This window comes from Myxine glutinosa, chromosome 1 (genome assembly GCF_964187855.1).
Source record: "Myxine glutinosa chromosome 1, kmMyxGlut1.1, whole genome shotgun sequence".
Classification (NCBI taxonomy): Eukaryota; Metazoa; Chordata; class Myxini; order Myxiniformes; family Myxinidae; genus Myxine; species Myxine glutinosa.
The window spans coordinates 233,663,219-233,686,129 of NC_136261.1; the positions used below are offsets into that span (position 1 = coordinate 233,663,219).

The 22,911-nt window shown below is 42.6% G+C and overlaps 1 protein-coding gene across 6 annotated transcripts in view; it reads right to left on the bottom strand.

Moving 5' to 3' along the window:
* Positions 1–3,601: 3,601 nt before the first annotated feature.
* LOC137435054 (voltage-dependent L-type calcium channel subunit beta-1) overlaps positions 3,602–22,911 on the bottom strand; it is a 262,933-nt gene continuing 243,623 nt past the window's right edge. For 4 of the 6 annotated variants that reach the window (XM_078785038.1, XM_078785026.1, XM_078785035.1 and 1 more), the window contains 3 exons: positions 18,729–18,824; positions 6,545–6,727; positions 3,602–6,396 (listed from right to left, as the gene is read on the bottom strand). In XM_078785038.1, the coding sequence (XP_078641164.1) occupies positions 5,788–6,396; positions 6,545–6,727; positions 18,729–18,824 (888 nt within the window). In that variant the 3' untranslated portion in view covers positions 3,602–5,787. The remainder of the gene's footprint in view (positions 6,397–6,544; positions 6,728–18,728; positions 18,825–22,911) is intronic. The other 2 variants (XM_078785041.1, XM_078785030.1) reach the window with 1 other exon arrangement.

A 22,911-nucleotide genomic window follows, 5' to 3' on the forward strand; every position in this document is an offset into this window, starting at 1 on the left:
ATGGAGGGTTCTGGAATGGCCAAGTTAAAGCCCGGATCTAAATCCCATCGAGATGTTGTGGGGGGATTTGAAACGAGCTGTGCATGGAAGAAACCCCTCAAGCATCGCACAGCTGAAATAATTCTGCATGGAGGAGTGGGCAAAAATTTCTCGCAGTCGATGTCAGAGACTGGTAGACAGTTATAAGAAACGCCTACTTGTGGTTGTTTCTGCCAAAGGGGGCAATACCACCTATTAGAGCCAGGGGTGTACTTCGTTTTTCCACATGCGAAATTTGCATTTATGTTCATTTAAATTATACAATGGACTACAAAATGTAAATGTTTCATGATATTTGTTATATTATATCACCTTTATCTATCAATATTGTTGAAATGAAGATCAAATATCTGTATGAAATATGTTGAAAAAGTCAAAACTTTACAAGGGGTGTACTTACTTTTTCACGTGACTGTATACATCAGGATCAATCGTACTGTGTTATGCACAGATCTATGCATGATAACATTTTTTTGGTATGAGACCTGTGGGATGTGTGTGCATTTCAACAACAACATACCGGTCTCTTTTTTATTGACCAAGACAAGGCTTTTGACTCTGTTAATCATGAGTATTTGCTTCACATTTTAAAGCAATTTGGTTTTGGGGCATCTTTTATTTCTTATGTATCCTTATTGTATAATCACATTTTTAGCTTGATCAAAATCAATGATGGTCTCTGTTCACCTTTGCAGATTGGGAGGGAAATTCGGCAAGGTTGTCCCTTATCTGGAATCTTGTACTCTCTTTGCATTGAGCCCCTTTTGATTCGTTTACGATCTTCTCTTATGGGCTTTTCAGTGACTCCATCAGAAAAGCCCGTTATCATTTCGGCCTATGCTGATGATGTATGTGTTGCTGTTCGCAGCAGTAATGACATTGCTGTGCTATTTGAGTGCCTACGGGTCTACTCTCAAGCATGTGCAACGCAAATCAATTGGTCTAAATCGAAAGCAGTTTGGGTCGGCGGTACGCCACCTTCTGCCCTTCCAATTCTCCCTATGAATTTGACGTGGGGAAAAGAAGGTGTGAAATACCTCGGTGTTTATCTTGGAACCCCTGGTTTTGTCAAAAGGAATTGGGATGGTTTGCTCCACAAAATTAGCAATAAATTAAATAGATGGAGAGGAATTTTGTCGACCTTGTCTTTTCAAAGTCGTGCCCTGGTCATTAACAACCTGGTGGCCCCTCTCTTGTGGCATAAAATGATTGCCTTGCAGCCACCTGCAACGTTGGTGTCGTCAATCCAAAAATGCTTACTTGACTTATTTTGGGATGGCAAACACTGGCTAAAGCCAGAGACTATTTGCCTTCCACTGGCGGAAGGGGGTCATGGACTTGTGGACATTCTTTGTCGGGTGATGGCCTTCCGAGTCTCTACAGCTCGTCGTTTTATATTTCTGGAGGCCTTGCCCTGGAAATCTACTGCAAACTGTATATTAAAACAAGCCGCCATGCTAAGCTACAATTGTGAACTCTTTTTCATGGAGCTGCAACATGTCGATGCTTCGCTGCTCCCTGACTTTTACCAAGATGTCTTGCACGTCTGGCGGTCCATTTCAGTAACTCGGCAAATGGGGACGTACAACAGTGAAAGGTTCCTCCGAGAACCCCTTTTCTACAATGCCCTTTTTCCTGCTATTCCTCACTCATGTGCTTTTGTGCAACGTTTTTTGAGTGCTGGCGTGAAAACGACTCGGGACCTTCGTGACAGTAACAGGAACAGTTGGTTCTCCGCAGGACATCTTCAAGTAAGAACTGGTATCAGATCTTTGAGGAGCGTCGCCAAGGTCCTACAGGAAATCCTGTGTGTTTTTAGGCACTTGGGCCTGAGCTTAACTGCCAACATTGGTGACCACCATACACCACCACAGATCTGTGCTAGCTCTAGCCTGCCGGCTGATAGCACCACAACATCTATCTTGTTGTCCTCATCACCACTTTCCAGCAAGGATAAAAAGAGACTGTATCGTTTGTGTATTTCAATCCGGTTTCCCTCGTTACAGCCGGTTTCTTTTGGGGCTCGATGGAAAGAAACTGCCTTCTGGGTCTCCCTCCCATCTGCAATGGTCTGCAATGTATGTTTCACCGATTGTTAAAAGAACTGGTGATATTGCTTGGAGACTCGCCCATATGGTGTTGCCCTCCAATCTTTTATTACATCGTTTTAATGAGGATAATTCAGTGGAATGCCCTTTTTGTATGATTTCTGAAGACCTTTTCCATGCTTACGTAGATTGTGCAAGACTCTCTCCCTTCTTTGATTTTTTTATCAACTTTTTTTAATCGTATGAACTTTTCTTTTTCTACATGGGTTTTTATTTTTGGAATACCACTTAGTTACAAAAAACGCTCTGTGACTGCTCTTGCTAATTTCTTAATTTCTATTGGAAAATTAGCAATCTACAAAACAAGAAAAGCAAAGCTCCTGGCAAATACTGATATTTTATGTGATGTGGCAATTGTGTTTAAGGCCCTGGTCATGGCAAGGTTACGCTTGGAATTTTCTTTTTGCCAAATGAAAGATGATTTACAAACCTTTGTGGAAAAATTGTGTGTAAAGGGTGGGTTTTGTAAACTTGATAATGGTTTGTTAAACTTTTTATTATAGTGTTTTTATTGTTGTTGTTCGGCTGCACATGTTTGGAATTGTAGTGACTTTATTATTTGCATGACTTGTGTGGTTTTCTTACCTTCAACAGTCAAAGTCTGTCTCTGTCTCTGCCTCTGTCTCTGTCTCTGTCTCCCTCTCTGCCTCTGTCTCTGTCTCTGTCTCTCTCTCTCTTTATATTTCCTCATGCACCGCCGCATATTTAAAGCTACAAACTGCGTACTCAGGGTACAGATACAACTTTGTGCAGGAAGTGACTTGGACTGTGTGGCTGTGGACTCATAGGCCATTTTGAGGTCTCAAATGGCAGCCAAAGTGACCAACATAGCAAGTTTTGGCAAACATGATTACCAATTAGCCTGAAAATGAAAAGGCCGGATTTTTGAGTGCATCAGAATGAACCATTTAAAAGTCCATCAAATAATGTAAATTGATAGATTAACTTAAAATTTTCCTGTCACCGTGGACAGGACTTTTGCTTGCTTTTCCTGGGTACTTTTGTTAGTTCCTTATAAATGCCTATTTTTTCATATCAATATTTTGTGCCCATTGGAGAACGCAATAAAATGAGCAAAATGTTTAAGTTAAAGTCAGCAGTGCTCGCATTGTTTAGAAATATAAAAGATACTGTATTAGCGAGGGTTTGTATAGAGCAACAAGAATGGTGTTAGGACTGGCAGATCTTAGCTCGGAAGATAGACTTGTTCTGCGACTCCTTTTCCGTGTGATGTATAATGTGATATTTGGCCCATCCTACGGACACACATCCATTTACCTTTGTTATACTTTGGGGCATCCACTTTTGCGTCATCACTGCACACATTACGAAGCATGAGATGAAAGTGTGAACACGTTCTACCGCATGATTGAAAAATGACTCATTTGGTAAGAAGCATATGGACACCTGGAATGTATATGCATCATGGTAAGTGTTCCGGCATGACTTGCAGGTAGAAACGTAACATTTTAATATACAGGTATAGGCATGGTTAAAGCAATGGAAAGCAAATCGTCCATTTAACATACATTATATCATGGAATATCTCGATACAGTGACACAATGACTGCAAAATCACGTTCAGCCCATGACGGCACATTGGTTGCACATAACACCCCTGCAGCAGGCCATCACACAGCCGTTATAGCCAGGAAGAGCCATCACAGCCAGGGAGGGCCGCAACACGATTTTTAATGTATCCAGGAGAGGCTGCGTGGTTGGCACAAACCATGGCACGGGGGTATAGCCCGGCATAGGGCCGCATGCAACATTCGCAATCGTTGTTATTGCATAGGGGAAAAAGAAAAAAAATTCTTATCAAATTAAATAATGGTTTCATAATGTATAACAAGTATAGAGATTCAATATAATATAACAAAGTGGTTAAAATACAAACAAATCAATGGACCCTTACAACCGTTATTTGCAATATGAGCTTCAATGTCGCATGCAACAAGGTCGAACTTGCAGTGAGATCAGGAAAATATCAAGAGATCAAATCATCAGTCATGTCATCCGTAAAACCTTTAGAAGACAAAGCTTTAAATGGCTCAAAAGCTGTTGTATAGAAATTTAAGAAATGCAATCACGAACAGAACCAACGAATGTTATATTTATACATAAAAAGCGCTTAAATGGAATATGAATATATTCCCAATAAAGAAGGTAAGTGCGCTTACTCCATGTGGAGGCAGTAAACAAGGTGGTGGCAAAATCTCATTCCAGGACCCCATGGAAGTTCTCACAATCCTGACTTCCCTACGAGATCCCGTCCATCCCCTCCTGGAGGTGCCAACATATGGATTGCCGGAAAAAACATTGGCCTCTGGATAGGTCCTCCCAGGGGGTTAGGGAGAAACAGCCTGTGTACTAAAAAGGGTGGGAAGAGTCCCTGTCCTGAAAGTGTAACTCAGAAAAGGGGGCTTTTGCCGTGCACCAGCTGGGACATATTATTTTGTCCCAAACTGCGCTATATAGAGATCTTTCATGTATAAAACGAATAAAATTCCCCCTTCCGTGCTCGCTCTGTTCCATATGCATGCAGCACTCATGCTCCTATTCGTACACCTCAAAAGCTTTCTGAAGAAATAAGACCAAAATTATTCACCTTGTAATGCTTCTGAAACTACATTTCTTACCTCAAATTGTTTGTTCTTAAAATGAAGGACGAAACAAAATATAACCTGAAAAGATGAGTTGGAAAACGTATGCATCCTTCCTAGAGTGACGATAAAAGTTATCACATTTCATCATAATCGGCATTAAAAGGCAATCCGTTGCACGTTGCTTGCACCTAACCAGCAGAATTTCATTAGTTACTTCTTCTTCTTCTTTTTTTGGCCAAGCAAGCAGCAATATCAAACTTGTAAACAGCATTGGAATGCGCTTTTCTCACGAGATCGCTTTCACATTCTGCAGAAAACAAAACAACCCTTTCTCAAGATTATTGTATAATTTCATCCATTTCACTTCAGGTGAGACTTACATGGTTTTACATGCATAAATACAAAGTTTTTTTTGCAGTAAGAAATAAAATACACCATATTTCACTGGTACAAAGAACACGATCTCTCCAAAATATGCTCGCCCTTGCGGTCTACAAAACGAGAGATTGTCCGAACAGACAGTAAGGCCAGGGTTGCACTGAGTTGGTCATCGACACAATGGAGGAGTGTAGACTTCAAGTTGCACGTGCCATTAGGAAGTTGACAGCGCTATAGAGAACACACCACCCTAAAATCGTTAAACATGGGAGGGAGGGATGGGGGATTGTGGGGTGAATTCCATGTATTCACTACTGAGATGGCTACCCATACCAATGCAATGATAGGAGGAGCATAGCTAGATTAAAGCAATGTTGTAATATAAACGGGAAGATCCCCCGCATTGTGCAACGCAAAATTGAGCCAAAGCTGTAAGTGAGCGACAGCAGCTGTGACTTTTTCTTTTCCAATAAAAGGCGTGACTCGTCGAAGGAGCCTTTAGAAAACGTGCGTCGCTAACACAACATAAAATGAATGAGAGAAAAAACGAGGCAAGGTGCGCAGGGAGGTCGCGTACACATCCACTATCTCCCTGATGAAGTTAGCCCCAAGTCGTGTGCAAAAATGTCTGCGGTTCTGCTTCGGAAGCACGATAGCTATGGTCGCATGTACACATCTTGGTCCCATGTCTCGCCACTATCCGCTCGGCCCCCCTTCACAATCATGTCAGCACTTTCCATCTCGTAATATCCATCGCGTGTTCCATGCCGTCCACTAGCACGTGACTGCTGCAACTGCTGTCGGTTCTGCTCGTTGCGGTTGAGCTCACGAGCCCGCTCACGCTCCCAGGAGCCACGACTGTGATGTCGCAGTTCATTGGGAGCCAAAGGTGATTCGTCCTCCTTTCCCCTCTCTACTTCATGAAAATCTCGTTCCCGGAAGCTCCGGCCAGCTCCAGGCCTCACCGTTGGCTCACCATAGTCTTCCTCAGCCTGCTCTTCTGTGTAAGCAGAGTCACGGCTCTCCTGTGTTTCTGAGTCAAAGGTATCCTGGCGTGCAATTGAACTTGTACGTCCACCACTCCACTGTCGTAGGAGGTGTTGCCTTGAGGATGAAGAGGAAGGTGTTGTAGGGGAGTGCCGCCTCCCAGGTGCCTGGTGTCCATATGATCGTCGACCTGTCTCTACAGGCTCTCCTGATGTATGCTCAGGAGTGGAAAGGTCTGTGATCACCTCGCCATGAACCAAGTGTGTTCCACCACCCTGCTGAGCCAAAGCAAGTGTAGGAAGAGACATCAGAAAACAATAAAGGGTAGTTTACAAGGGAAAATGAGAAATGAAAGAAGAGTATGAAAGAAAAGCAAAGAAGTGCTCTGTAAGGAAAATGGGGGAATGTGGGAACTTTGCTTGATACCTGGAGGCTGGAGATCGGAGCTGGACTGGCAAGTCCAGCATTTGCAAGTGAGCGTTCAAGAAGAGGGTTTGGGGGATTGGCGCTCGGAGGATGCGTGGCACGCCAATATGCCTCAAGATACTCGGAGAGATGCTCACATGCCTCCTCCAGCTGGTTTTCATCCAGTATGACGTCAAACAAGTCCTGCAAAAATAATACGGCACTTGGAGACCTCTTACAAGTACATGACAGTATGAAACAATTGATTCAAAATTAACAGATCCATTGATGATGCTAGTAATAAACAATTAAAACTATTTCATATCCATAACTGGTCACAAATGTGATACAGAGAATTATGGACCATAATATTTTGAGGAAGGTAATTGATGCAAGCAGGAGGTACACACAAGAATGTCAATTAACTGAATAATGAAGAATGGTGTGCAGTTGGAAGGGTCCATACTCAAAAAAATATAGTATGTGAGAACTGGAGTGGGGAAAACACACAACAAAAACAGGATGATGGTTTGTTATGACAAAAGCCAAACTAGGAGAGTTCAACACTAGCTTTAGAAACTACACAGGCCAAATGTGCTCACATGTACTAACATACTAAATACTAACAATAAAATACTAATAAAATAATAATAATAATAAAATAATGATAAATAAAATACTAACAGGAAAGCAGGGAGTTACACAAGCCTGCAATAGACCCATGAGGTTTTCAAATAGAAACCTCACTGAGGGAACATGCTGCCTTTTAAAATTTGCACACTTTCATCATTCAGATTTTTAAATCTCTTTTAAAATTTGCACACTTTCATCATTCAGATTTTTAAATCTCTTTTAAAATTTGCACACTTTCATCATTCAGATTTTTAAATCTTTTAAAATTTGCACACTTTCATCATTCACATTTTTAAATCTCTTTTAAAATTTGCACACTTTCATCATTCACATTTTAAAATCTCTTTTAAAATTTGCACACTTTCATCATTCACATTTTAAAATCTCTTTTAAAATTTGCACACTTTCATCATTCACATTTTTAAATCTCTTTTAAAATTTGCACACTTTCATCATTCACATTTTAAAATCTCTTTTAAAATTTGCACACTTTCATCATTCACATTTTTAAATCTCTTTTAAAATTTGCACACTTTCATCATTCACATTTTAAAATCTCTTTTAAAATTTGCACACTTTCATCATTCACATTTTAAAATCTCTTGAAATTTGCACTTTCATCATTCACATTTTAAAATCTCTTTTAAAATTTGCACACTTTCATCATTCACATTTTAAAATCTCTTTTAAAATTTGCACACTTTCATCATTCAGATTTTTAAATCTCTTTTAAAATTTGCACACTTTCATCATTCAGATTTTTAAATCTCTTTTAAAATTTGCACACTTTCATCATTCAGATTTTTAAATCTCTTTTAAAATTTGCACACTTTCATCATTCAGATTTTTAAATCTCTTTTAAAATTTGCACACTTTCATCATTCAGATTTTTAAATCTCTTTTAAAATTTGCACACTTTCATCATTCACATTTTAAAATCTCTTTTAAAATTTGCACACTTTCATCATTCACATTTTAAAATCTCTTTTAAAATTTGCACACTTTCATCATTCACATTTTAAAATCTCTTTTAAAATTTGCACACTTTCATCATTCACATTTTAAAATCTCTTTTAAAATTTGCACACTTTCATCATTCACATTTTAAAATCTCTTGAAATTTGCACTTTCATCATTCACATTTTAAAATCTCTTAAAATTTGCACACTTTCATCATTCAGATTTTTAAATCTCTTTTAAAATTTGCACACTTTCATCATTCAGATTTTAAAATCTCTTTTAAAATTTGTACACTTTCATCATTCACATTTTAAAATCTCTTTTAAAATTTGCATTCACCATTCACATTTTTAAATCTCTTTTAAAATTTGCACACTTTCATCATTCAGATTTTTAAATCTCTTTTAAAATTTGCACACTTTCATCATTCAGATTTTTTAATCTCTTTTAAAATTTGCACACTTTCATCATTCACATTTTTTAATCTCTTTTAAAATTTGCACACTTTCATCATTCAGATTTTTAAATCTCTTTTAAAATTTGCACACTTTCATCATTCAGATTTTTAAATCTCTTTTAAAATTTGCACACTTTCATCATTCACATTTTTAAATCTCTTTTAAAATTTGCACACTTTCATCATTCACATTTTAAAATCTCTTTTAAAATTTGCGCACTTTCATCATTCACATTTTAAAATCTCTTTTAAAATTTGCACACTTTCATCATTCACATTTTTAAATCTCTTTTAAAATTTGCACACTTTCATCATTCACATTTTAAAATCTCTTGAAATTTGCACTTTCATCATTCACATTTTAAAATCTCTTAAAATTTGCACACTTTCATCATTCAGATTTTTAAATCTCTTTTAAAATTTGCACACTTTCATCATTCAGATTTTAAAATCTCTTTTAAAATTTGCACACTTTCATCATTCACATTTTAAAATCTCTTTTAAAATTTGCATTCACCATTCACATTTTTAAATCTCTTTTAAAATTTGCACACTTTCATCATTCAGATTTTTAAATCTCTTTTAAAATTTGCACACTTTCATCATTCAGATTTTTTAATCTCTTTTAAAATTTGCACACTTTCATCATTCACATTTTTTAATCTCTTTTAAAATTTGCACACTTTCATCATTCAGATTTTTAAATCTCTTTTAAAATTTGCACACTTTCATCATTCAGATTTTTAAATCTCTTTTAAAATTTGCACACTTTCATCATTCAGATTTTAAAATCTCTTTTAAAATTTCATTTTTTTCACAGTTGCTTATACTGCACTCTTTTTATTCTTATTCTTCTTTTTTGTAAATCACTGAGATTTCATTTAAGAGAGAGCACTATTTAAGGAATAAAATTGATTGATCAATTGAGGTTGGCACAGGTAACATTTAAGGAGCACACAGTGGAGTTGCAAAAGCAGCAGTAATGGCAGCAATGGCAGCAATGCAGGGTAAGGCTCCAGCATGATTTACAGGACTTGTTTGATGTCATACTGGATGAAAACCAGCTGGAGGCAACATATGAGCATCTCTCCGAATGTGAGCATCAGCAAAGGCAGAAGTATGATTGGTACACGTGATTTTATTTTTCAGAAATCAAACTGTCAGACATGGTTTACTCTGCACTTGCAATACTGTGTTGAGCATTTAACTTTAATCGTAGGTGGATGATGCTCCAATGTCCTAGCTGAGCAGAAGGAAACCACGATTCTCCTCCATGCCCTATTCCATTCTCTCATTTCCACTTTGTCTGTATGGTTGTGATTATTTTTCTCCCTTCACCCATCCTCATCCAAACAACAAAAGAGATGATGAGAATGTTACCTTCGTGTAGTGGTCTGTTGCAAGCCTGTGTTGTTCTGCCCCTTTAGGGGGTTACCATATACAAGATCTGAGCAGACAAGGCCTGCATAGTCCCTGATGGAGGCCACTTTGTGGATGAATTGTTACATTTTCTGATCTCTTGTGTTATGATTGCACATCGGATTTTTATGTGAAAAAATAAAAAATATTTTTTCACATAAAACGGCTTTTTTGCGCGCAAAAAAAATATTTTGCTATTTTCGGAGAAAAAAAATATTTCGCCCTTTTTCGGGAAAAATAAAATAAAATGCCCTTTTTGGTCGAAAATGTCTGGCAACGCTAAAAAAAATTAGGGAATTTTTCGAAATTTTTAACTGCGATCGATCTCAAAAACAAAACGTTGCGTCCACTTGCGTGCATTGCGTCCCCAGCGTGTACAGCAGTGAGGCGGTGTACTACAGTGAGAGAGTGTACACAAAGTGTGAACAAGTCTCCTATCAAGATGAGTGCTGCTCTTCGTGACAAGTGGCTGAAGGAATTCAACGCTGGCGGCGATGGGGCCACCTTCAAGTACGTGTCGAGTGACACGGCTTTCTGTCGAGCTTGTGAAAAGACTTTCCGGGCGAAGCAGAAGTCTGAGCTGGCCCAACATGTCCGAGGAGACCGCCACAAGAGCAACTTGGCCTTGAAGAAGAAGAGGACGGTCACGCAAGCCACCATGGAGGACTTTGGTGGCGGAAAGAGGCACAAGTGCGACGTTGTGGCTCAGGAACTGTGCCAGGCCATGCTGGCCGCTGGCATCCCATGGTCGAAATTGGAAAACCCTGCCCTCCGGTCGTTCCTGGAGAAGCACATCACTCTCCAGATCCCCGATGAAAGCTGGATTCGAAAGCACTACCTCGACAAGTGCTACGATGAGGCCTTGGCGGGGATCCGTGCCGACCTCGGACAGCAGCCCATCTGGCTGTCCGTCGACGAGACGACCGATTCGGCAGGTCGATATGTGGCCAACATCATCGCGGGACGCTTGTCCAAGGAGGGGTACTTTCGTCTCCACCTCGTCCAGTGCATGTTTCTGGAGAAGACCAACTCCGGGGAGATCGTGAGCGCAATCAATGACACGCTGCGCTATCTTTGGCCTGATTTCAAGCCGGAGTGCCTCAAGGTCCTCGTCAGCGTCGCCGCGGCCTATATGATCAAGGCCGGCCATGCCCTGACGGAACTCTTCCCGGACTTGCTGCATGTGACTTGCATTGCCCACGCGCTCCACCGTGTCTGCGAGACAGTCCGAGAAATGTTCAAGGACGTCAACGACCTGATTGCCACCACGAAGAAGGTGTTCGTCAAAGCCCCGTCGCGTGTTGTCCTTTGGAGGGAGCAGCAGCCCAATCTTTCTCTCCCCCCGGAGCCCATTCTGACTCGGTGGGGGACGTGGATCGACGCCGCGGTGTTTTACGCCGAGCACTTCGAGGCCGTCAAGGACATTGTGGACCAGCTGAACGATGACGACGCGATGGCAATCCGGAGTGCCAAAGACCTGTTCGGAAAGGCGGACATCAAGCTCAGTTTGGTCTTCTTAAATGCCCACGTGTCGTTCATCCCAAAGATCCTTAAGCAGCTAGAGGAGGCCGGCATGGAGCTGGCCAAGGCCTTCCAGCTCCTTGATCAGGCCAAGGAGGAGCTCGAAAAGGTCCGAGGCTGCCGTAAGGAGATCCTGCTCACCAAGTTCAAGGCGGTGCTGCAGCGCAATCCCGACATTGGTGTGCTGAGGACAGTGGCTTTGATCCTGGATGGAGATCAGCACGGATCTGAGGTTGGTGTGCCGGCTGGAGTCAAGCTTGCCGACATCCCCCTCTTGAGGTACTGCCCCATCGTCAGCGTCGACGTGGAAAGGTCCTTCTCCGTCTACAGAAACGTCCTCACCGACCGCCGACACCACCTCACCAAGGAGAACATTACCAAGATAATGATTTCAAACACCTACTTTAACCGTTCCTAAAAGGGTCTTGTCAATTTCTTCTAGTCCTCTACTTATCAAACAATGCGATTGCAATAAAGGTACCCGAACGTCATTTTTTACCTGTTTGCTAGCCCAGAGTGCTTAATGTTGTGCAGGAAAAAGCTTACCATTTTTTGTTCTTTTTTTGACTGATTTCTGAAAAACTTGGTAATAATAAAAAAAATGAATAAAACGGGGGAAAAAAATATTTGGGGATTTTTTCACATAAAAAAAAAAAAATTCCGCTTTTCAAAACATAAAAGGCCTATTTTCTTAACATAAAAATCCGTAGTCTAGCTTATGATTAACAATTTAGTTAGTTGGTCCTATTGTAGGTTTTCCACACTGCAGTTCTTACAAATTCTAGAAAATCACGTTACTTTAATGTTCGTACCATCAGACTGGCCAGCCATTTGGGCAAGAAATTAATTTCTGGAGTTTCTTTCACAAGGAAACAAGGCCAGGATATAAAAAGATAAAATCATACTAAAATATGCAATTTGGCATCTATCTGTCTGACAGTGACACATTCGGTCATTACTTATCCAATCTCAACTAACCTTGCCAAGAGGACTAAGGGTCATATGATGGAGGTTGTAGCTACTTTGTTTGCCTCCATCCCCAGGAGGCTACCTGCGTGCCTTAGATTATAACAGACATAGCCTATTGTAGCGTTTTGTAGAGAACGGTTACCAAAAGTAAAAATTATTATAACAACAAACCATTCAGTCAATTACATCCAACGTTTAAACAGTCGCTCGTGTTGCTTAACACCAGAATGAAATAAATATTGTTATGGAACAGTATAACAAATAATTGTCCTATAGGCAAAAGTTAATTGAAATGTGGCGAAGGTAGATACTGCAGTAAAAGTTAAGTCAATTGGACTGTGGGGGAAAGTGTTTTGTACTTTGGTGAAAATGTTTTCAGTTAAAGGAATTCAGGGCTTGTGGGTGAAGAAAGCTATTTACTGTCCAAGTTAGTTTGTGGTCAGGTCACACTGAACTGAACTGAACCAAGGTCAAGACATCAGGAAGAGCTTTGGATTGAAAACAACTTGTGAGACAAGAGTGCCGTCATTGATCTTGCCACCATGGACTCCGCTGGCTGACAGGGTGTAAACAATATAAAATACAAACAGTGTGTCAGAAGACAGGAGACAGAGATAAGGATAAGATAAGATACATGATAAGGGGAGAATGAATGGCTGTGTACTGCATTTCTTGTGGCAGAATTCATTTTTAAAAACCGGCTCATCCAGTAAAGAGGGAATCCGGAGTCTTCTGTATGTGAAGAGGGATGTTTATCTTCAGCGACTCTAAAGCCCTGATCAGTATTATTGTTTTAAAGGTAGACAGTAGGGATTAATAACAACTACCGTAAACTGGGGCTATTTTGAATCACAGGGCTACTTTGAACACACACGTAAGAAAATGATTTATGATATACTTAGTTAATAATAAAAAGTTTTAAATAAAACAAGATATTATTTAGTTTAATTGATTTTGTGTTTGTTTATTATTTAAAATGTGGACATTAATGATATTGACCAAGCCTGATTCAAAATGGCCGACACCTCATGCTGAGCACATGGTATGCAGCAAACTGTCTTAAACTTTCACCTCCTGACTTGTAAGTATAACTCATTTTTTCCTAAAATACTAACATAATATTAAGTAATAATTACTCTATTGGGGTACCAAATCTTAGTCAATATGGTTTGGGTATAGGATCACAGGGGTCAATTGACCATTACCCATGCATGTTTTCGTCACAATCGGGGTTATTTTGAACGTGTTCAAAGTAACCCCGGTAATAGAAAATCGTGTAACACCAAGGAAATGATACATTGATTGACAAATGTAAAGCTGTTCTTTGGATGTCTGTAAGCACAAGTATTATATTAAAGTCTGTATTCTATACCTCACCCTACACGTGTTCATTTTCAGGTATCCGATCTGGTAAAACATGGTCCGAATGTACAAACGGGTTGAAGGTTCCAGGCAGTACCGCAACTACACAACTGAGCAACTACATATGGCAGTCCGTGCAGTGGAGCAAGGGACAATGAGCCAAAGAGAGGCACACAAATCATTCAACATTCCAGCGGGAACACTGCACAATAAACCCAAGGGAAAACATACCAAAAAACCCGGACATCCTACAGTATTCACTATTGAAGAGGAGCAGGCTTTTGCCGATCATTTGAAGATTGTCGCTGATTGGGGATTTCCATTTGATTTAAAAGACCTCCGGATGTTGGCACATTCCTATCTGGAAAAACAAGGGAGAATGGTGGCGCAGTTCCACAATAATTTTCCATCATTTGATTGGGCAAATGATTTCATGAAGCGTCACCCCACTCTAGGACATCGACAGTGCCAGAACATCAAGAAAGTCAGAGCTGGTGTATCAGTAGAGACAGTGAAGAAATACTTTGTGAACTTGGAGCAGACACTTAAAAATGCAGATGGCACACCAGTCCCGCCTTCGCACATCTTTAATTATGACGAGACAAATTTGTCTGATGATCCCGGAACTAAAAAATGCATTTTCAGAAGAGGGATGAAGTACCCGGAACGTGTTCGTGATAGCACCAAGGCATCGACCTCAATCATATTCTGCGGGTCAGCAGATGGACAGATGGTACCAGCATATGTGGTGTATAAGGCAGAACATTTATGGACCACATGGACTGAAGGGGGTCCTAAAAATACACGTTACAACCGGAGTAAGAGTGGGTGGTTTGACAATCATTGTTTCAGTGATTGGTTTGAAAGTGTGTTTGTTCCCCATGCCAAAGGGCTCCCAGGATGCAAGGTTATCATCGGGGACAATCTTAGCAGTCACTTCAGCACAAAAGTCCTGACACTGTCTGAGCAGCACAACATCAAATTTACATGCCTTCCAGCAAATTCTACTCATCTACTTCAGCCACTTGATGCAGCATTCTATGGCCCACTGAAAAGAATCTGGCGATGGGTCCTAGACGTGTGGAAAAGTACACGCAATGCCCAGACGATCACTAAGGATGCCTTTCCCAGACTACTGAAGAAAGTATACTCAAGTCTGTATGAGAAAGATGATGAAGTAAGCCAGAATCTGGTTTCCGGCTTCATAACATGTGGGATTCATCCTGTCAATGCTGATACGGTTCTGAAGCGGCTACCAGACAGTGACGAAAATGATGCTGCTATACCTACAACAGTGTCAGAAGTAGTCGTAGGGATTCTGAAGAATATGCGTGGGGTTGGAGACCAGCAAGATCCCCCAAAAAGAGAAGGAAGAAAATATCTGTAGAGCTGGGGAAAAGCATAAGTGCAGAGGACTTACAGGAACCAACCAGCAATGCCATCGATGACATAATCAGTCATGGGTCACAGAGTGATGATGGCAGCATTGATGACGCAGAGACAGAATCAAGCGAAGTAGAAGAAAGCGAGGATCAGATAAGTGATAGCATCGAGTCTGAAGAGGAAGTCCTGCCAGATGACATAGTACCATCCATTGGCAACTATTATGTTGTAAAATTCCAAGTGAAAACTTCTGTCAAATTTTATGTGGCCAAATTAGTGATAGTCGATGAAGATGAATGCACTATGAAGTTCATGAGGTCATCGAAGAAAGTTGACAATAAATTTGTTTGGCCATCCGTACCTGATGAGGGTAATGTTACTGTAAACCAGTTGGTTAGACTGCTGAGTCCCCCAAAAGAGGAAAGAAGGGGTGGACTTACATTCAATGCGAAGGAACTGCAAAACTTTAAAATGCAGTAGGAGGGGAGGGTGGGGACACATACCCCAATGTGATATGACCTCTATACAAAGGGTTATTTTGCACCGTCCATTCCGTCGATTTGTTCTTCACTATTGGAACCATATTACTGTAATTTCACATGTTTCTTGTGATTGTATTGCCTTGGTAAAGCGCAATACAAGTAATATAATTGTTAACGGAAGTTTTATGATAAAATGGTGTCATATTCCTCATTATGCCGATTTTCAAATTTTTCACAATCCAAAATTGATATCCAGTACCGGTATTATTTTTTTAAAGTTTTCTGAAATGTTGTTTTTGATTCATTTTATTTTTTAAAACAGTTATAGCGTTCAATGACACCCCAACAGAGGGGTTCCTTTGACTATGTATAGCAAATTCACACAGATTCGAAGTAGCCCCATTCGCGGGGTTACTGTGAACACCTAATTTCTTTAAAATATATATATATTTATATGCACAGCTAAGCAGTTTTGATGCATGCTATCATTAGCTTCATTCAGTCCCCCTATTTGAGTAATGAAAGGAGTGAGATATATTTATTACATTAGCCAGGGTTCTATGGGAAAGAAAAAAAATGTTCAAAGTAGCCCCAGTTTACGGTACTAATAAAATATTCTTCTGTCTTGTGGAATGTTGGTTTCACCGGTAAAACAACAAACAGGGCATATTATTACCCTCGCTTGAGAGGGTATTGCATTTGATTACCCTCGCCTGAGAGGGTATTGCATTTGAGTCCATTTGTTTGTCTGTTTGTCCGCACAGAATAAATAAGATTTTTTCTGCAACCGTTGCTCTGAATGACAGGAATTTTTCACCATATGTGCAACTCCACGTGTAGAATTTTGTAATGATAATTATGTCATAAGTCACGTGGTATGGCCGCCATCTTGGAAAAACTGAAAAACTTTGCACCTCTATATCTCTGAAAGCGCTGCATATAAAAAATTGAGACATGACTCATTGTAAAGAACTCTCCATGGGGAATAAAATATGTTACTGATGATGTCATAGGTGCCTCCATTAGGACGTGATAATTCGACAAGTACAAAACTTCATCCGATCAAGATGAAATTTATTGAGCGTTATCTAGTGATAAACTGGTAGAGAGAAAAAAAAATGATGATGTCACCGGTCACGTGGTTTGTCTGCCATCTTGGAAAAACCGAAAAAATAATTGCACCTCTATATCTCCGAAAGCACCGCATAGAGAAAAATGAGATATGGCTCATTGTAAATTTCTCCATGTGGTATAACATATGTTAATGATGTCATAGGTGCCGCCAATATGACGTCATAATTCGACAAGTACAAAACTTCATCCGATCAAGATGAAATTTATTGAGCATCATCTAGGGATAAATTGGTGGAGAAAAATATAATAATGATAACGTCATTGGTCACGTGGTTGGGCCACCATATTTGTTTCAACATAAAAGCCTTAATAACCACTGAAAACACGTCCTGGCGAGGGTCTGCACTCTCTGATTGCTCTTTCTAGTTGTCCTTGAATCTTCTCTCCTGTGACATCCTCTGGGTAACTGGTGCACTCGCTCCTGTGCCTCGAGGTGGACGCATAACAATATGGATGAAAGCAGATGTCCTTGAGGTATTCTAAGCTTATTGCACCGCCCACAGAGTAGCGGACCATAGCCATCTCAACTAGCAGGCCTCTAGGTGAGCCATTAGCTAGGCTGCAATGATCTCTACCTGAGGATATGAATGATTCCATTGCCCATCCAATTTTTCAAGCCATCAGAATATATGTGGACTGTACATGGTTTGTTTATTATAACTTGTATATTGGGGCCCCCGACACCATACAGCCCATTATGCCCTAATTATTTCAACAACAAAAATGTACAAAATGGGGGAAAAAAATACACTGCCTTCTGTTAAACTCCAATTCTTCACAAACCTATCTGTCCTCCTCCTTTGGTCACCTCCCCTCTGCATGAAAGTCAGAAAACCTCACTACCATCCACAATAAGGTTTTAAAAACAGACCCTACCAACTATGGGCCAGTGAGCTTGCTTCCAATTACAACAATACTCATGAAATCCATCATTGTTTCTAATGTAAGGCCTGTTATCACAGATAAGGCTGTTATCACACAGCCTTATCTGTGACCATAAGTTTGGATTCTGTCTCAGTCCCTTAATTCTGGGCATGCGTCTGTTGCTCACTCAGCAATGGTTGGATGCCCTCAATCTACAATAAGAGGTTAGGACTGTCTCCCTGGACAAATCTCGGGAATTTGACAGTCTGGCATCCTGCTTTGCTTGTCAAGCTCTGCCCGTGGCATAGAAGGCCGCCGTCATTCCTGAATTTCTGATTTCCTTCAATCACACAGTCAACATGTTGCCATTGATGTTGCCATGTTGCCCTTCCTTCCCTTTCACAGTGGAGGGTGAAGTTTTCCAGAGGTGTTTTGGGCCCAGTCTTGTTCCTCATCTATACAAAATGACCTCTTTGATCCTCTGGAAACCCCTCTCTTCCTTTCTCCAGACGACTCCAAATTATGTCGTACAATTATGTAGTTCATCATTTTGCAAAGTACTCAAGTGGATGAGTAAAGTAATGAGGTTGACGTATCTGGGAACCTAATGATGTATGGTGCTATACAGCATGGGTGGATGATCATTGCATACAGTCAGCAGTCTGGGTTTCGTAGCTCTCAATCGTTGTCAAACACATGGTTTAGGAGAGGGAGGCATGGTAAAGGTGGAAAGGCAAAATCGAAAGAGAGAATGGTTCCAAGCACGGTGTGAATGATGTATTCGGCACTGTACAAAATGCAGTACTGTACTTAGATACAACATTTTACTCAACCTTAATCGATCAACAGAACCGACATGGTCATGATACCAATCATAAAGCGTCAAATTACAACCAACGCAGCAGACCAGTGATAACAATTTTGTTTTGAAAGTCTACATTATGATTAACAAGATCAAAACTTGTCAAGCACATCATGACAAGCCAAATATTATAGCTATCAGCCTCCTGCTGAACCATACCGCAGGACTTTGGGACAACTTGTCGGCAGCAACCATTTGTACATTCAGGTGTTTGCTCTGAGATTTGCCTCTTGACTTGATAAGCCTTTGTAAAACCTACAAAGATAAAGCATGCGTGACAAAGTGGAATTGCAACAGTCCTCTACCATTTCAAATAAGTTAATTTAAAGCATTAATAGCAAGTAGCTAGAGGAAAAGATTCCATTAGAGAGTCTTCACTCGTTAAAAATGGGAAGGGAAAGTTCCACATTTTGACATCCACCAACTTTTCACAAAACCTGTATTCATGGACGACAATGCTAGACCGAACCGTTATCGAGTCTGATGACTGACTTCTTGCAAAGCAATACCATCACAACTTTGTGCTGGCCAACAACAACGCCTGATTCATATTCAACAGAGCACAATTTGCGATATTATTGGGTATATTATTGGGCATATACAGTGCATTCAGAAAGTATTCAGACCCCTTCACTTTTTTCACATTTTGTTATGTTGCAGCCTTATGCTGAAACCGTTTAAATTCATTTTTTCCTCATCAATCTACACTCAATACCCCATAATGACAAAGAGAAAACAGGATTTTAGAAAGTTTTGCAAATTTATTAAAAAGAAAAAACTGAAATATCACATTGACATAAGTATTCAGACCCTTTGCTATGACACTTGAAATTTAGCTCAGGTGCCTCCCATTTCTCTTGATCATGTGTGGAGAAGGGAGAAACTTCCAGAAGGACAACCATCACTGCAACACTCCACCGATCTGGGCTTTATGGCAGAGTGGCCAGACGGAAGCCTCTCCTCAGTAAAAGAGACATGAAAGCCCTCTTGGAGTTTGCAAAAAAGCACCAAAAGGACTCTCAGACTGTGAGAAACAAGATTCTGTGGTCTGATGAAACCAAGATTTAACTGTTTGTACCCTGTCTCTGCACACTTTCATCGTCCATTTAACATACATTATATTGTGGCGGACACAAAAGCCCACTGGCGTGGTGACATCATCCCGCGCACCAAGTGGGCAGTGGCCACGCCCGAGGGGTAGGCGTGGCCTCATGATATACACCGGGCGCCCAGCCCGGAGCGGGCCAGTGTTACAGTGAGCTCCTACAATAAAGACGTTTATAAGTTACCGCTTGTCCGCTTCCTCCTTGCTCGCAAGCAGCGCGCGTAACGCCGCGCTTTAATATCATGGAATATCTCGATACAGTGACACAATGACTGCAAAATCACGTTCAGCCCATGACGGCACATTGGTTGCACATAACACCCATGCCGCAGACCATCACACAGCCGTCATAGCCAGGAAGAGCCATCAAAGCCAGGGAGGGCCGCAACACGATTGTTGGCCAAGTGGAGGACTTGATACGGTACATGCACCAACAAGGTTATTGCTGTGATGCAGTACAAGGTTATTGCTACTATACAGTACAAGGTTATTGCTATTATACAGTACAAGGTTATTGCTATTATACAGTACAAGGTTATTGCTATTATACAGTACAAGGTTATTGCTATGATACAGTACAAGGTTATTGCTATTATACAGTACAAGGTTATTGCTATTATACAGTACAAGGTTATTGCTATTATACAGTACAAGGTTATTGCTATTATACAGTACAAGGTTATTGCTATTATACAGTACAAGGTTATTGCTATTATACAGTACAAGGTTATTGCTATTATACAGTACAAGGCTATTGCTATCATACAGTACAAGGTTATTGCTATTATACAGTACAAGGTTATTGCTATTATACAGTACAAGGCTATTGCTATGATACAGTACAAGGTTATTGCTATTATACAGTACAAGGTTATTGCTATTATACAGTACAAGGTTATTGCTATTATACAGTACAAGGTTATTGCTATTATACAATACAAGGTTATTGCTCTGATACAGTACAAGGTTATTGCTATTATACAGTACAAGGCTATTGCTATGATACAGTACAAGGTTATTGCTATTATACAGTACAAGGTTATTGCTATGATACAGTACAAGGTTATTGCTATGATACAGTACAAGGTTATTGCTATTATACAGTACAAGGTTATTGCTATGATACAGTACAAGGTTATTGCTCTGATACTGTAGCGGTTACCGCTGGATGCACACAATCGCCTTGCACCGGCCAGAACACGGCCAGACGCGCCTCTCCCGGGCATGCCCGGACTCACTGTTCCCGGGCACGCCCGAACCTCCCGGGCACGCCCGGTCTCGTCTTTCCCGGGCATGCCCGCTCTCGCCTTTCCAGGGCTCGCCCAGAGCGTCCGGGCATGCCCGCTATCGCCTTTCCAGGGCTCGCCCAGAGCGTCCGGGCATGCCCGCTATCGCCTTTCCAGGGCTCGCCCAGAGCGTCCGGGCATGCCCGCTATCGCCTTTCCAGGGCTCGCCCAGAGCGTCCGGGCATGCCCGCTCTCGCCTTTCCAGTGCTTGTCCAGAGCGCCCGGGCACGCCCAGCCTCGACTTGCCAGGCCGCAGCCAAACACGCCCGGGCAGGTCCAGACTCGCCTTTCCAAGGCTCGCCCTTGACACCCGGGCATGCCCGGTATAGCTTTTGCCGGGCAAACTTCCCGACATAAATGTGTATATATATTGCTGCCCGATAAACGGGCTTTTGTCAGAATACCTGAGCTGTTTTGTTTTAATAAAGCAACTCAGACGAATTCTGTCTTTGGTCGCGTCACTTCTTTTGACTCGCGTTGGAGCGCAGCTCCCTCACTGGTTACCTACCGACATGGACACGGCAGTGACTCTTAAACTGCCTACCTTCTGGGAGGCTCACGCGGCTGTTTGGTTCGCCCAGGCGGACTCCCAGTTCGCCCTGCGAGGCATCACCGCGGACGACACCCGCTTCCACCACGTCGTGGCAGCGCTCGGTTCCGCCACCGCGGCCCGCGCCCTGAGCCTCCTCGAGCACCCGCCCGCTGCCGACAAGTATGACGCGCTGAAGACGCTCCTCCTCGACGCTTTCGCCCTCTCACCGGCGGCACGTGCACGGCGCCTGCTCGACCTGCCCGAGCTCGGCGACACGCGCCCGTCCGAGCGCATGGACTATATGCTCTCGCTGCTCGGTGAGCACTCTCCGGATTTTCTGTTCCGCGAGTTGTTCCTTCGCCAGCTGCCTCACCCGGTACGCCTCGCCCTGGCTGGCACGTCGATCACCGATCCCCGCGCCCTCGCCAGGGAAGCCGATAAGATCTCCTCGGTGGGCCAACACATCGGCGCGGCTACCTGGAGCCTGCCGCCGTCCGAGGCGACGCCCACGACGCCCGAGCGCCCTGCGCGGTTGGAGGCCGAACTGCCGGTGAAACTGGCGGCCGCCACGCCGCACCGACCGCTTCCGACACGACGGCCGGGGCCTCCACCTGACCAGGCGTGGTGTTATTACCACGCCAGGTTCGGACACAAGTCTCGGACGTGCCGACCCCCGTGCACTTTCGGCAAGTCGGGAAACGGCGGGGCCGGCGTTCATTCCCAGCCATGAGCGCCGGCCACTCGGGCAACTTGCTTTTTATTCGGGACAAAGCGTCCGGGCGGCGTTTCCTTTGTGACACCGGCGCCCAACTGAGCGTCATACCCGCCTCCGAGCAGGACAGGCGGGACGCCATTTGCGGCCCCTCTTTGGTCGCTGCTAATGGCTCAGCCATACGCACTTTCGGCCCGCGCAACGTCACCCTCTGCTTCGGCAGCCAGCGCTTTCAGTGGACCTTTGTGACCGCCTGCGTCCCTATGGCTTTGCTGGGCGCCGACTTCCTCTGCGCGCACGGGCTGCTGGTCGACGTCAAACGTCATCGCCTTGTCAACGCCGAGACCTTCAGCTCCCTGGCGTGCACGATGAGCAGCTCCACGCCGACCGAACTGGCGTGCGCCCTCCCGACGGCGAACGAGTTCGCTCGCCTGCTCGTGGAATTCCCGGCCCTCACACGGCCGACGTTTTCGGCCGTCGCAGTGTGGCATGGGATCGAGCACCACATACCCACTATGGGCCCGCCGGTCTACGCCAGGGCCCGCCGCCTCGACCCGGCCAAGCTCGCCATGGCAAAGGCCGAGTTCGACGCGTTGGAGCACCTCGGCATCGTGCGGCGCTCCAATAGCGTGTGGGCCTCACCACTGCACATCGTGCCAAAGCCGGGGGGCGCATGGCGCCCGTGTGGCGACTACCGCCACCTCAAC